We start from the raw sequence: 12,137 nt of genomic DNA on the forward strand, positions 1-12,137 counted from the left end.
CGGATCCTAGCACCCGACAGGCTGCTCACCGTGACCCTCTCCTTGTTCAGCCTGGTGAGCGGGACGTCAGTGTGCCTGACGATAGAGTCACCTATTACAAGTGTATCAGGTGTGTTGTTTAGTCTTAAGGGCTGTGACTGTTTGGCACACTGGCTTTGTGAGATATGTGTTGCACGTGTTTTGTTTTGGGGTAGCGGCTGCTTGGGCGTCTGCTTTGGAGGTCTCTGCTGCTTCGGCAGATCTTTATTTAGAGCCTCCGAGTATGTTTTTGTGTGATTATGTGTTTGGTTTGCTGTCCTGGTAGGTCTATGTGAGACTGGAATTGTAGTGAGTATGGTTTCCTTCTCCTCCTGACTGGTTATGCCAGTACTGAGTTGAGAGAGCTTAGCCTCCAGTTTGGCTATATGGTTGCATCTCTCACATGTGTTGGAATTTGTTGGGAGGAGGAGAGGGTTGTCTGTGTACATGAGGCAGTTGTAACATTGCCTCAAGATTCCCAGATTCACCAGCTGGACCGGAGAGGAGATTGACAACTGACCTTTGGACATGCTAGAATAATATTGGGAATTCCTTAATAATTGAAAACCAGGGCCAGTGGGGAGTGAGGGTGTAGTGCTTTTTAATTTTAGTGCTGACTTATATAATTGCTTTAGTGAGCAAGTGCCAGGTAACTTAAGTGCAATGTGTTACAGGTAACTTAAATGCAAAAACGACAAACAGTAACTTTCTTTCAAGTGAAACAAGGAAATAAGTACAGTAAGCAATGCAGATATCACTAGTGAGCCACAGAAGCGCTGAGAAGCCGCGTATTAGGTGGAATTAGCGTTCCAGGGAAATAACAAGCAAACAAACAACAAGCATATAAACAAAGCTATATTCAGCAGGCCTGGATCTAGTCTATGCTACAGCAAACAAGGTGTACCAATTTCAGTAAGATACAGTTCAAATATTCAGGCACTATAAACCTTTAACCAGAAATTCCCAGCTCAGAAGGGCAGAGTCCAGCCTCTTGTTATAATTTTGTCTTGAATAGGCTCAAATATTTGGCTGTGATTAACAGTTATGAAACTGTATTTGACTGTCCATGTTGTATGCCTATGTTTCTATGCATATATGTAAAGGTATGATCTAAGATAAACTTGGATTAAAAAAATAATAATACTAAGACTAAAGTGGAAATAAAATGTATGTGTGCATTGTCCGCACCTTCATCTCTGAGAACTGATTTCAATATTTTCAATTATAGCAGCAATGATTACTATATTTAAATTCAACTAATCCGAAAACTGAAACAGCCAAGCTATACTCTGATCATTACAACATTCAGGGGAGAAAGCAATATGCCCTTATCAAAATCCCTTTTCCCCTGTATTTATTGAGGTAGAATTAGTTTTAGGAGAAAGAATCTCTTCATGCAAATTATGTATACTGAAGCACTGTTGCACATATGTTTAGTAGATAATATTATGTAATGTCTGCAGATTCTACTTCTTCATTTATTATTATTTATCTTTTTTTATTATACTATTATCCGGTTGTTAGATTTACACAGACTGTGGCTGAAATGGGCCCTTGTGGATCAGTTTACAAACCTGGGTAAGCAAACATAAACAAAGAAACAAGTAAATCAATCAGTCAATCAATCAATTAATCATTAAATAAAAATGCTCTTGTTCATTGTCTCCTGCACCTTACATTCTGGACTGTGAAGAACTCCCTTCTCTTTCAAATACTCTTTCAAATACTATACATAGAGTATACTGAGAGAGAAGCAACATACATACATACTTGCATGCAGAGTCAACCCTAAAATCACTAATAACAAGCCAATATTAATTCATATCCTTATGTCTCCCTTGCTTTTAGAAATTCTCTCTTCCCATGTGTTGTAGTGCAATCACTATACACTCTTAAGAAGGAGCTGGATGAATGCATAGGTAGGTGTTTAGCTACTGTGAAGTTCTTATGGAATACTAGGTCATAAGCTTGGTACAAATCCATGAACCTTTGAACTACGTCAGGACAGCATGTGGAAAACATACCTGCTAACTTTAATATCATTACTATGTATACCAGTTGCAAATGGTTATTTACTAAATAATGCAGTGAGTGATAAAATGTCAGTTATCTTTTGAAACACTGGAACATTGGAAAAACACCAGGCAACTGATCATGAGTACCATAAGATGCCTAGCTACGGAGATCTTTAATTAGACACACAAAAGTTTATGCATCCCCTTTAAATCATTAATAGTATTTCCCTCCTGTTATTAAATTATGTTACAGGCATTCTAGATAGAAATATACAGAGCAGGCCACAGAACTTCATCTACCTGCAGCAACCAAACTTTCTTTTTGATAGCTGGTTTCCAATTTTGTGTCATTACTTTTCTTTTTGGAAAAGGAAAGCACCGTTTTACCCTCTGTTGTGCATGTGTATATATATTTTTAGCAGCATAGCAACATATCTGTTCATCATTAGCACTCTTTATCATCTCTGTAATTGTGAAATAAAGAGGCCATTGCTTACATCATCAACCCATTGAGCATGTCAGGAAGTTGATAGTATAGATATTGCCTATTCATTAATTTTGGAAGAGAAGTATAGTGAAGTTATGGGATTTTGGGCCTACAACAGCACAAAACATAACATGAAACAGTATGACTGGCTGTTTGGACATTATATATCACTGCTATCTTGTCCTGATACACTTAATAAGCCCTTTAAGACTTGCTGCTGACTCACTACGTCTACCCATATGTAGATTGCCAATATTTTCATTCTCTTCCACTGATATCAGCTTAAGTAACAAGAAATACAAATACCTTATTATAACATCATGAACCTGTGCGTGATAACCATTTTAGAAATAAGTATATAAGTAATAGAATTTGTGATTGCTATCTATCAATATGATTACATTCCAAGAAATATATTTACTGTATTCTGAGTTCTTTTGATAAAATACACTTACTTTTAAGGAGATTAAAGAATGCCCGGATGAATTTGTCTGCAAACTGAATGTCAGGTTCCATGACTGCACCCAGATGGATAAAATGCTGGTCTAAAGGAGAACTTGAGAGCCCAGTGAGTTCAGAGTTACTTATGTCCATTCCAAGTGCTACTGTAAACACAGAAAAACCCAAGCATTTAGAATATAGAGATATTTCGGTCATCCTTTTCTGATCCCAGGGAACTGTCTTGCCCCCAAGAACAACAAATATGACCTTTAGTTTTCTAGGGTTTGGAACCTGTTTAAAAACATTGTTGATTGTCCACTCAATTGCATGACCAACTGCTGATGAACCTTGTAAATGCTGAACTCTTTCAAGGTGTTCTTGCATGTGAATGCGTTTGGTGAAAGTAATGAAATCAAACTCTTTTTGCACAGGTACTTGCCCTCTTCCTGGAAAGTACCGTAGAGGACTATGTTGCACCAATGCAAGCCTGGAACCTTTAGGTGAGGTTTGTGGCTGAGATGATATGGAGAGCTGATCAATAATTCTACGTATTAATCCTTTTGCTGTTTCAAACTGGCTGCTTCTTATGTTTCGTGAACTATCAAGGACAATTGCCAAGTCCATGTCCATTTCCACTAGTCTATGAGGAGCTTCACATTCTTCATCTTTAGTGCATGGATCTGAGGAAAGAAAATCAGGAATGAAATTGTTTTCTCTTTAAAGCAAACCTTTCTAATTATCACAAAATATATGTCTAATCAAAATATATTAAACTGACTATGAAAAAAATCACCACAGATAACCTTTCTTAAGGATGAAAACACTGGCAAAATTAATGTAACTAGACATGTTCCATTACAAAAAAAAAAAAAAACAATCACAGAAAGAAGTATTCATCTATTAAAAGGAAGCATTAAATAATGTAGCTCATGTGTTTTTTTCTATAACTTTTCCCCTGTGCCTGCCGACCTGTGAGTCCTCCTCCCATTGGACTTAAGACTTTTCATTCCCTTGTGACAAGTAACAGCTAACATGGCTGAGAACCATCTAAGGACCATCATCTAAGCAGCCATGGGAGTACTTTGTGTTCGCTCCAGCAAGATTCACTAACAGAAACTTCGCCAGTATGGCTAGGTGCAATGACCAAAAAATGTAGTAAAGCAAAGTCAGAAATAAGCCGACAATCAACAGGATCATGATACTTAGCAAAATATTATTCCAAAATTACCATTCATCCGAATGATGGTAAAAAAAAACAAAACTGACCACTTTCAGCACCAGCTGCGTTCATCAGTGTTATAAAACCACATCCCATCAGTGCACTTACATAATACAAGCTCCCTACCCATTGGTTAATTATAAATGTTCATTTAAACCTGGTGTAAATAACGTAATTATCCAAGCTTTCTCGTTTTGGTTTAAATGTCATGCCATCCAATTTGTTCATCCTACTGTACCCAGTCTTATCAATAACAATAAAAGAAAAATTAGCAGTAGAATGCTTAGAGTATGTTTAAATAATGCATTAGAAAAATGCTTATTTCTTATATCATTCGTGCTCTGAAATTCTAATCCTAATTGGATGTGATGTCTGTCCAACATAAAAAGCAAAACACATGCAAGTAGCAAGATACACAACCCAATCAGAGCTACAATTCCCTAAAACACATATATAAAAAAATTAGAAATAGTTTTTGTGGTAAATTGTCTCATTTTGACTATAAATTTACAAACTGAGCAATGCCCACAAGGCTGGCATCCCTTAAGGAAACCCTCATCTAAAGTTGTTTGTTCTTAATCTAATATTTGAGGTTTCTTTTTATAATGATTTAATATATTACCCAAAGTAGGATCTGTATGATAAGAAAACACACATCTAGATAGAACAATTTCACTCAGTGTGTTATCTGTCAACAATATAGACCAATGTTTCTGGATGATATTCTTAAAGAGTGATATATTTCTCCCAAAACTAGTCATTAATCTTAATGCATTATTGGATGCTTTGTTTACTTAGTACTGTAATATACATGAATTGATGTTCTAACATTGATCATTGTTGCAGTGATCTAAGCAATATGGATCCCACCCCAGCAATCATCCAACTTTCAAAAACTTAAGGTCACCTTCCAAGTGCTCCCACTGTCAGGAGCTCCATAAAAAAAGACAGTTGGAGTATGAAACGTTTCAAAGTTTTTTTGTTTTTTTTTTGCTGAAGTGAGTGCTGATCCACTGGGTCCTGTGACACTGATGGCCAGTTAGTGATTTCAAGAGTTGGGCAGATAAGTCTCATTTGAGGAAAGCCTTCCACTAATCTAATTGTTTATGAAGAAAACTGCTGTTTTTCTGCAAACATTTTATTGCTTAGTTAGGTTCATAGGTGGTTACCAGGTTATTGGCATTACAGCAATTTAAGCCTAGCCAAACTTTCCTCAAACTTAACAAAATATTGCTCACTTGTGTCAATACCCCAGGGAATTTTATGGTTATGATACTGGCTTATAGGAAATAGAATGTTTTGGGACTGTCATTATTTTTCTAAGGGAGTTCTCATGTTTAGGCTTGTGTGACCTTTTTGTCAGTAAAAGTGTTATTTTTGACATGAATTTAACTTATTTAAGACATTTTTCCATGTTTGGGACAGGATACTGTGCTTGTCGAGGGCTTTTACTGGTTTCCTTTCCTCAGAACCATTTGCTCGCTACTTTACACTTAACTGACTCATCAAGACTTCATTATGTATAGAGCAGCCTTCAGTCTCCATGGTAGCACCTTCCACTGCATGTCAAGCTGGCCCCAATTCTGCCTCAGCAAGTCTTGGGTGAATCTGCTGTGGCCACTTGTTGTTCCTCAAATCAACCATATTTTCTTCCCAAAGTCCTTTTGGTGTAGTCTTTTTAGTCACCAAAGACTGGATGATAGCCATGTCCTCTGCAGTTGTAGAAATGGCCTTATTGGGCAAGGCAGAGCCACTTTTGTCAATGCCAGGGGAAGGAGCAGGTGAAAGGTTGTCACTTGGATAGGAGGGGAATGTAGAAAAAGGGAAGAATATGCTGTATAAGAGTCAGTCTTATTTCAGGGAGTGTGCTTAGTAAGAAAAACGTCTAGTCTCCTACTTCTATTTCTATTTCTATGGATAGCGCACACTTATTGGGGTTTGCCAAGGAACTTATTATTCCATTTTTATCACCTACTTTTTTTCAGATAAGGAAAGGAAAACAGTGCCTTCTGTTTCTGACACAGAATTTCAGTTAGAAGAGCAGACATTGCAGGGGGTGGCTTCAGAAAATATCTGTCAGTCTGAGTTATCTAATTCTGAGGAAAGTAGGTCTTCAGATTTTCCCACTAAAGAGATCTATTTTACTGGCATGTTCTTTAATTTGAAAGATATTTTTTTTTCAGTGGGATCATAATGAGGTTCCTGTACCAAAGAAAATATATTATGATTTGTTATAGTTAGAGATGCCTAGAGCTGTAACTCTTCCTTCAGGCTAAGTCTTTAGAGAATGTTTTTCTCACTATTTCTAGCTTTCCTGATAGTCAGACTCCTGCTTCCAGGTTATATAAGGTACCCCTGACATACAAGTACCTTTTTTCTAACCCTAAAGCAGACTCAGCAGTTATTTTTCTGTCCAATCTGCTTTTACTAAACAGGGTTACTACTGCTAACTCCATTCCCTCTGATAAGAATGGGAAAGAATGGATAAGTTTGTGAAGAAAATGTATTCTTCTAGTACTCTAACTTTAAATTGTCAAGCTCACATGTTTGAGTTTTTATTGCTATTCTTTCAGAACATGAAGTTGTTTATGGTTAACCTTCTTCCTCTGAGTTAAATAATTCCTTAAACACTTCTGTGACAGCTGTTTATCTGGTAACTAAGCATGTTTCAAAGTGTGCTTAAGATGTTGTTGACTTCTCCTTCAGAGCTGCTGCGTGTGGATCAGTTTTGATAAAATTGGCTTGGCTTTGGACCCAAACTCTCAGTGAAGATGTTAAAATTGAGATTTTAAATTCTCCCTTAGAAAAAGAGGTTCTTTTCTTCTGCATCTCCAGTCTAGGTGCTTACGAAGTGTGATGAAAGGGGAAAGCTGATTTTAAAAGTGGCCCACATTTTTCAGTCTTCCTTTTTCAGACCAACTAGTAATTTCCCCTTGTCCTCAGCTTGCTTTTGCAATATACAATCGAAACAGCAAAATGGAAAGAAAGCTCTTATAGCCTTTAAAAATGAAGGACAGAACTCCCATTCAGAATGACTATCCACCTGTACAGGCACTTTCCTCCTCCATTCCTGGCAAACCTTCCATTTTTCTGAGTCTTTATGTTCCTTTGTTGCATCAGATTGCTTCAGACAGTTGGACTCAAAAGGTACACTCAGCAATGGGAATCTCTCCCACTTACCAGGGGATTCCCTCTTGTCCAGAGAACCAGGCATTCACAAAATATCTAGCTCCACTCATTGCTTACTGCAGACTTTAAGGCATTCACATTTTTTCCATATTTGAATTAATGTTATGTCTTTACAGACACTTTTTACAGTTGTCAAGAATCTTTAGCAACTGCGTAGGGACTTCTCAATCTGGATTTTCAAATCAACTTTCAGCAGTCTTCTATTATCCCTTCTCACAGAATGATTTCCTGGGATGTCTGTTAGACTCGGCCTTGGGAAGATCCTGTCTTCTGACAGATAAAGTAGGCATATTTCAACAGTTCTTCCTGAGTTTTTCCAGTGAAAGGCATGTGTCTGCAAAGAAGTTTCACAGGCTTCTGGATTCTCATGCCTTTCCTGGGCAGCCTACACATAAGGAAAATATCTAGACTCAGCATCCACATACTTTGTCCTTTCAGATCACAATTCCGGGGTTTGTAAATAGAGAGGCTGGGTAGTGGGTAGACCAGATAGCTTGCAATCTAGATCTTCCATTCTCCCTTCTGACCGCCCTCCAGTCATTCACCACAGATGCTTCAGACCCATTGTGGGGAGTAGTTTCCAAAGTGGTAAAAGTGCAAGCTCTGTGAGCTCCTGTAGATAGACAGAAGCACATAAATATTAGAGAAATGTTAGCTATTATCAATGCTTTGAAGGCCTTGAATCATCCCTGGTCCCCAGGAACTCTGCAGGTATACACAAACAATACCACATTGATTTGATTCAAAAACAAACTGCTGGGGGGGGGGGGGCAGATCTTACCCTGTTTGCAGACTTGCTATGACAGCTTTTGGGAAGTAGCAGTTCAGCTCACATTAATTCTTCAGGCTTCATGCATTCTGTCAGAGCAAAACTTGGTTGCAGACCAGCTGAAAAGTAACAGGACTAACCCCCACAAATGGAAACTTTATCCTTGTGTCCTCCAAGAATTTATCCAGCTGTGGGGAACACCTCAGGTAGATCTTTTTACCACCTTTCAGAATAGACATCTAAAAATTACTGCTCCCAGGCTCCTTGCAAGCAGGCCTGGAAGACAGATGTCTTCTCATTCCTATGGATTGCAATGTTCTGATATGCCTTTTCACTCTTTCAACTGATTTCCAGCATTTGTCCAAAGATCCAAAATTACTTTCCAAAAATTGTGGTGGTGAATCCCTTTTGGCCAAGGTAACAGTGGTTCTCCCTTCTTTTCTGGCCAAGGACAATTACAAGTTTCCCCATAGACTGCATTTATTGACACAAGAAGTGGGGAGTTTGGTACACCTTAATCTGAAAACTCTTCAGCTAACTGCCTGGATGATTACATTTTGATACCTTTTAGACATCTTCATTCTGTGGACATGCAGCAGGTACTAAAGAAGGTCAGAAAGCCTGCTATCAGAAAATCGTATATGTGCAGGTGAAAAAGATGTTCTAATTGGTGCCACTAAAATATTCAGGACTCTTTTCAGGCCTGGCTACCACTAGTTTGTGATTATTTGTGTGAGTTACTGTCCAGTAGCCTTTTGTATCCAAGGTACATTTGTTGGCTATTTCTGCTTGTCTGCCCCTTGATCCCCCACCTTTGTAACCATAATCAAGTGAAACAATTTTCAGAAGGGATGGTATGTACTTGCCCACCTTGAAAACAGGTGGCTTCTGCTTGGGATATGAAACTCGCACTCAAGAAATCTCAAAACACGGATTTAGTCAGCCTAGAACTGTCTCATAAGGTGATTTGAATTTTTTAACTTGGAACACTTTAATTGATGAATAATCTATGCTTGAAGCAAGTAAATGTTTTATGCAGTCTAATATTGTTTAAACAGACTGGCACAGTGGCTCTAGACCTGGTGATATAATGTAAGAGACAAATTAATGCCACTTTTATTTTTTTATGCAAGACTTTCTAGTAGGAGAAACAGACCAAAATATTAGATAAAAATCTGGGCATTCCGTGAGAATCTGGATAGTTAAGAGGTATGGGCCAGGATCATTTAGCAGAGAATACCAAGGTTGCCTTGGTCAAGAGGGAACTATTAGGATAAGTATAGAATTGTATTGTTTTGCTTAGAGTAGTAGTTTCTGAATCAAAAATAGAAGGAAGGAATACATTAAGGCATTGACTCACTGGAAAATAAAAAGCTTCTGTCTTCCACATTCACTTGTGAGAAATGAGGGAGCAAAACATTTTGATCAGCTTATTATGATATGTAGCAAACAAATTCACTCCTGGGGTACCCCATTTCTATTTGCGGGCCTTGAAATATGTGTGGGTCCATTTTTCATTTGTGTGTCGAAGTTATCCTTTTGCTTAATTGAATTTTTAAGGCTGGAATATGAACTGCTAAAAGCTGATGGTTGTGTTGCAATGCCCGTTTCAAAATCTAGATTGTCTGCTTGAAGTCTGTTGGTCCTCTTTGTGAATTTATGTACCACATCACTATAGTGTTATCTCTATCGATTTTAGGTGCCATAGCTCAGAATTGCCCTGGTTGACTGTTAGAACCATGAAATCTGGTTTCATCTCCTTAATGCTGTTGTGAAGTGATTTCTTTCTTGTTAAGACTAATTACCTGCAGGGGCAGGTTGTTAAAGTATGCTACTCATACATAATCCAAATAAACTATTGTTATATACTACAGTTTTGTCAAAGGATGTAATATTATTTTAATGGATTCTCATATCTCTGCACCAGAGATCATCTTTTGTTATGTGTTTGGGAATAAGAATCATTATATCCAGTAGATCTGTACAATGAAACTGGACATTGAATGTTTGCTTTCAAGACATCATGAAAAGTGTAATAAAGTTATAATACTGACTCTTTGACTGTGAAAGTCTTAGCAGCACTATTTTTCTCATCTTGAGATGAGAGATTCCCTACAGGTCAACTGAAAAAACATGGAATAAAATTTGAAGTTTCCACAAAATAAATATATTCTCTGCATCAGTCAAGGGAATCACTTACATCCATTCCTTTTTGTCTTCTTGTACCTTTGCAAGAATCTGTAAAAGTTTGCATTCTGTCTATACAGTGATGTGAGTCTGATGAAGGTGATGCTCAGGTTATTACTGTTTCAAAACAGTTTCCTTCACTGTATCAATTTACTCCATGGCAAAGGTCTTAAAACTATATTAAAAGTGTATTAGAATTAGAAGAATTAATGGTACAGTGATTCCCAGATCTGGTGAACACAGGGGGTACCTTCAGAGGTATTAGTGAAGGCAATGCTAAGGTCTTATTGTTTGGAAGCAAAGAGGTTGTTGAGGACAATTTGGTACTTTTGAAAATGATTTCATGTTTATGCTTTATGGAGTCATTATAATAGTACCCTCATCATAAATGGTGCTACAACTGGAAAAGTTAGGTTTTCATAGTTCTTCATCAACTTCAGTTGATAAAATCTGTTGTGTTAGATTCATCCGGAAAAAAGGAAGTCATTGTCCCACTGTACTCATCCTTCATTAGACCCATTATAGAGTACAACGCACTGTTTGGTATGTACCTCACAAGACATCTGCAACAGCTGGAAAGGCCACAGAAATATCTCACTAAAAGAATCACAGGCCTAAAGCAGATGCCCTATAATGACTGTCTAAAAAAACTCCAGTTATACTCTTTGGCATATCGTCTACTCAGAGGCGATCTCTGCTTAACATACAAGGCCATGTCAAACCCTGAGCTGTTGGACATGCTCCACTTAAAGAAATCCCAATCCCTCAGAGCCACACGCTCCAGGGATCTAAACCTTGTCATCACAAAGAACAAAACATGCTGGAGGGATAGGTTCCTGACCTAGAGACTCCCCATACTCTGGAATAGACTGCCCATACATGTCAAGCAGAGCGCCTCCTTGGCCGTCTTCAAAAGGAACCTTGATGACTGGATGGGAGATAGGAAATTCACCCTGGGGATCACGTCAGTCGACCTGCTAGATAGGGGTCCAGGGAAGTAAACATCGTGGGAAGAAATATCCAGGGAATTGTTATGGCTAGGCTTGTATAGGCCCTAGGCCCGATAGCCTAATACTAACCTATGAACCTATGAACTATTATTTTCTTCTTTCTTCTTTCTTTTTGTAAAACTTAAAATAATGCTTTAGTTGCAAAATACAATTATCTGTGATAATAAGAAGACAGCAGTCTACCACAAACCCAATCCACTTTTTTATTTAGGTCTTGACTGAAAATCTTTGAAGAGAACAGTAAAACTGTGAGGCTGCATGTAGATGTAATGATTCTGATAGCGATGCATACCATGGACAAAGAGTGAAAGGGGTGGATTTTGTGAAGGTGATATGAATGCCATGGGTATCAGCCTCCCCCAGGCTAGCTGTCTCTATGTCTAAGACTCAGAAAATGTGCATAGCTATCATAGAGAGACAGGCTAACAACCCTTTAAAATGTTCACAGATGGTACATGTTTTACAAGGTGTACTTGATGACCAGAGTGACTGCATGGCCCATATGTGAGACATGATGGACATGTTCTGTAGGCAGCTTGCGCAACACAGATTTTCGTGTGCATACTGTCAGTGCACCAGACACACCTTCTGAGGCCAGTCCATCACTGTCTACAGTATTGGGGGGCTGTTGCAGAAGGGGGGAGGCCAAGGTCAGGCAGGCATAGTGTCAACACTTTAACCCCATCATTCTGTATGGATGTGAGTAGGGTATGATGTGACTGTCCATGACGGCTTGGAGCTCATTCTACAGAGATGCATAGAATGGGCCATTGTTTGTATTCATGCTGCACTCCTTCCTCTA

At 38.3% G+C, this 12,137-nt stretch overlaps 1 protein-coding gene across 1 annotated transcript in view; it reads right to left on the minus strand.

The window, feature by feature from the left end:
• Positions 1 to 2,937: 2,937 nt before the first annotated feature.
• The window catches only part of LOC122796879 (collagen alpha-6(VI) chain-like), a 1,248,728-nt gene continuing 1,239,528 nt past the window's right edge, over positions 2,938 to 12,137 (minus strand). Inside the window, exon 37 of the mRNA XM_044065630.1 lies at positions 2,938 to 3,641. Within this exon, the coding sequence (XP_043921565.1) occupies positions 2,938 to 3,641 (704 nt within the window). The remainder of the gene's footprint in view (positions 3,642 to 12,137) is intronic.

Source organism: Protopterus annectens, chromosome 3.part0, assembly GCF_019279795.1.
Source record: "Protopterus annectens isolate FY-2018-M chromosome 3.part0, PAN1.0, whole genome shotgun sequence".
Taxonomy (NCBI): domain Eukaryota; kingdom Metazoa; phylum Chordata; order Ceratodontiformes; family Protopteridae; genus Protopterus; species Protopterus annectens.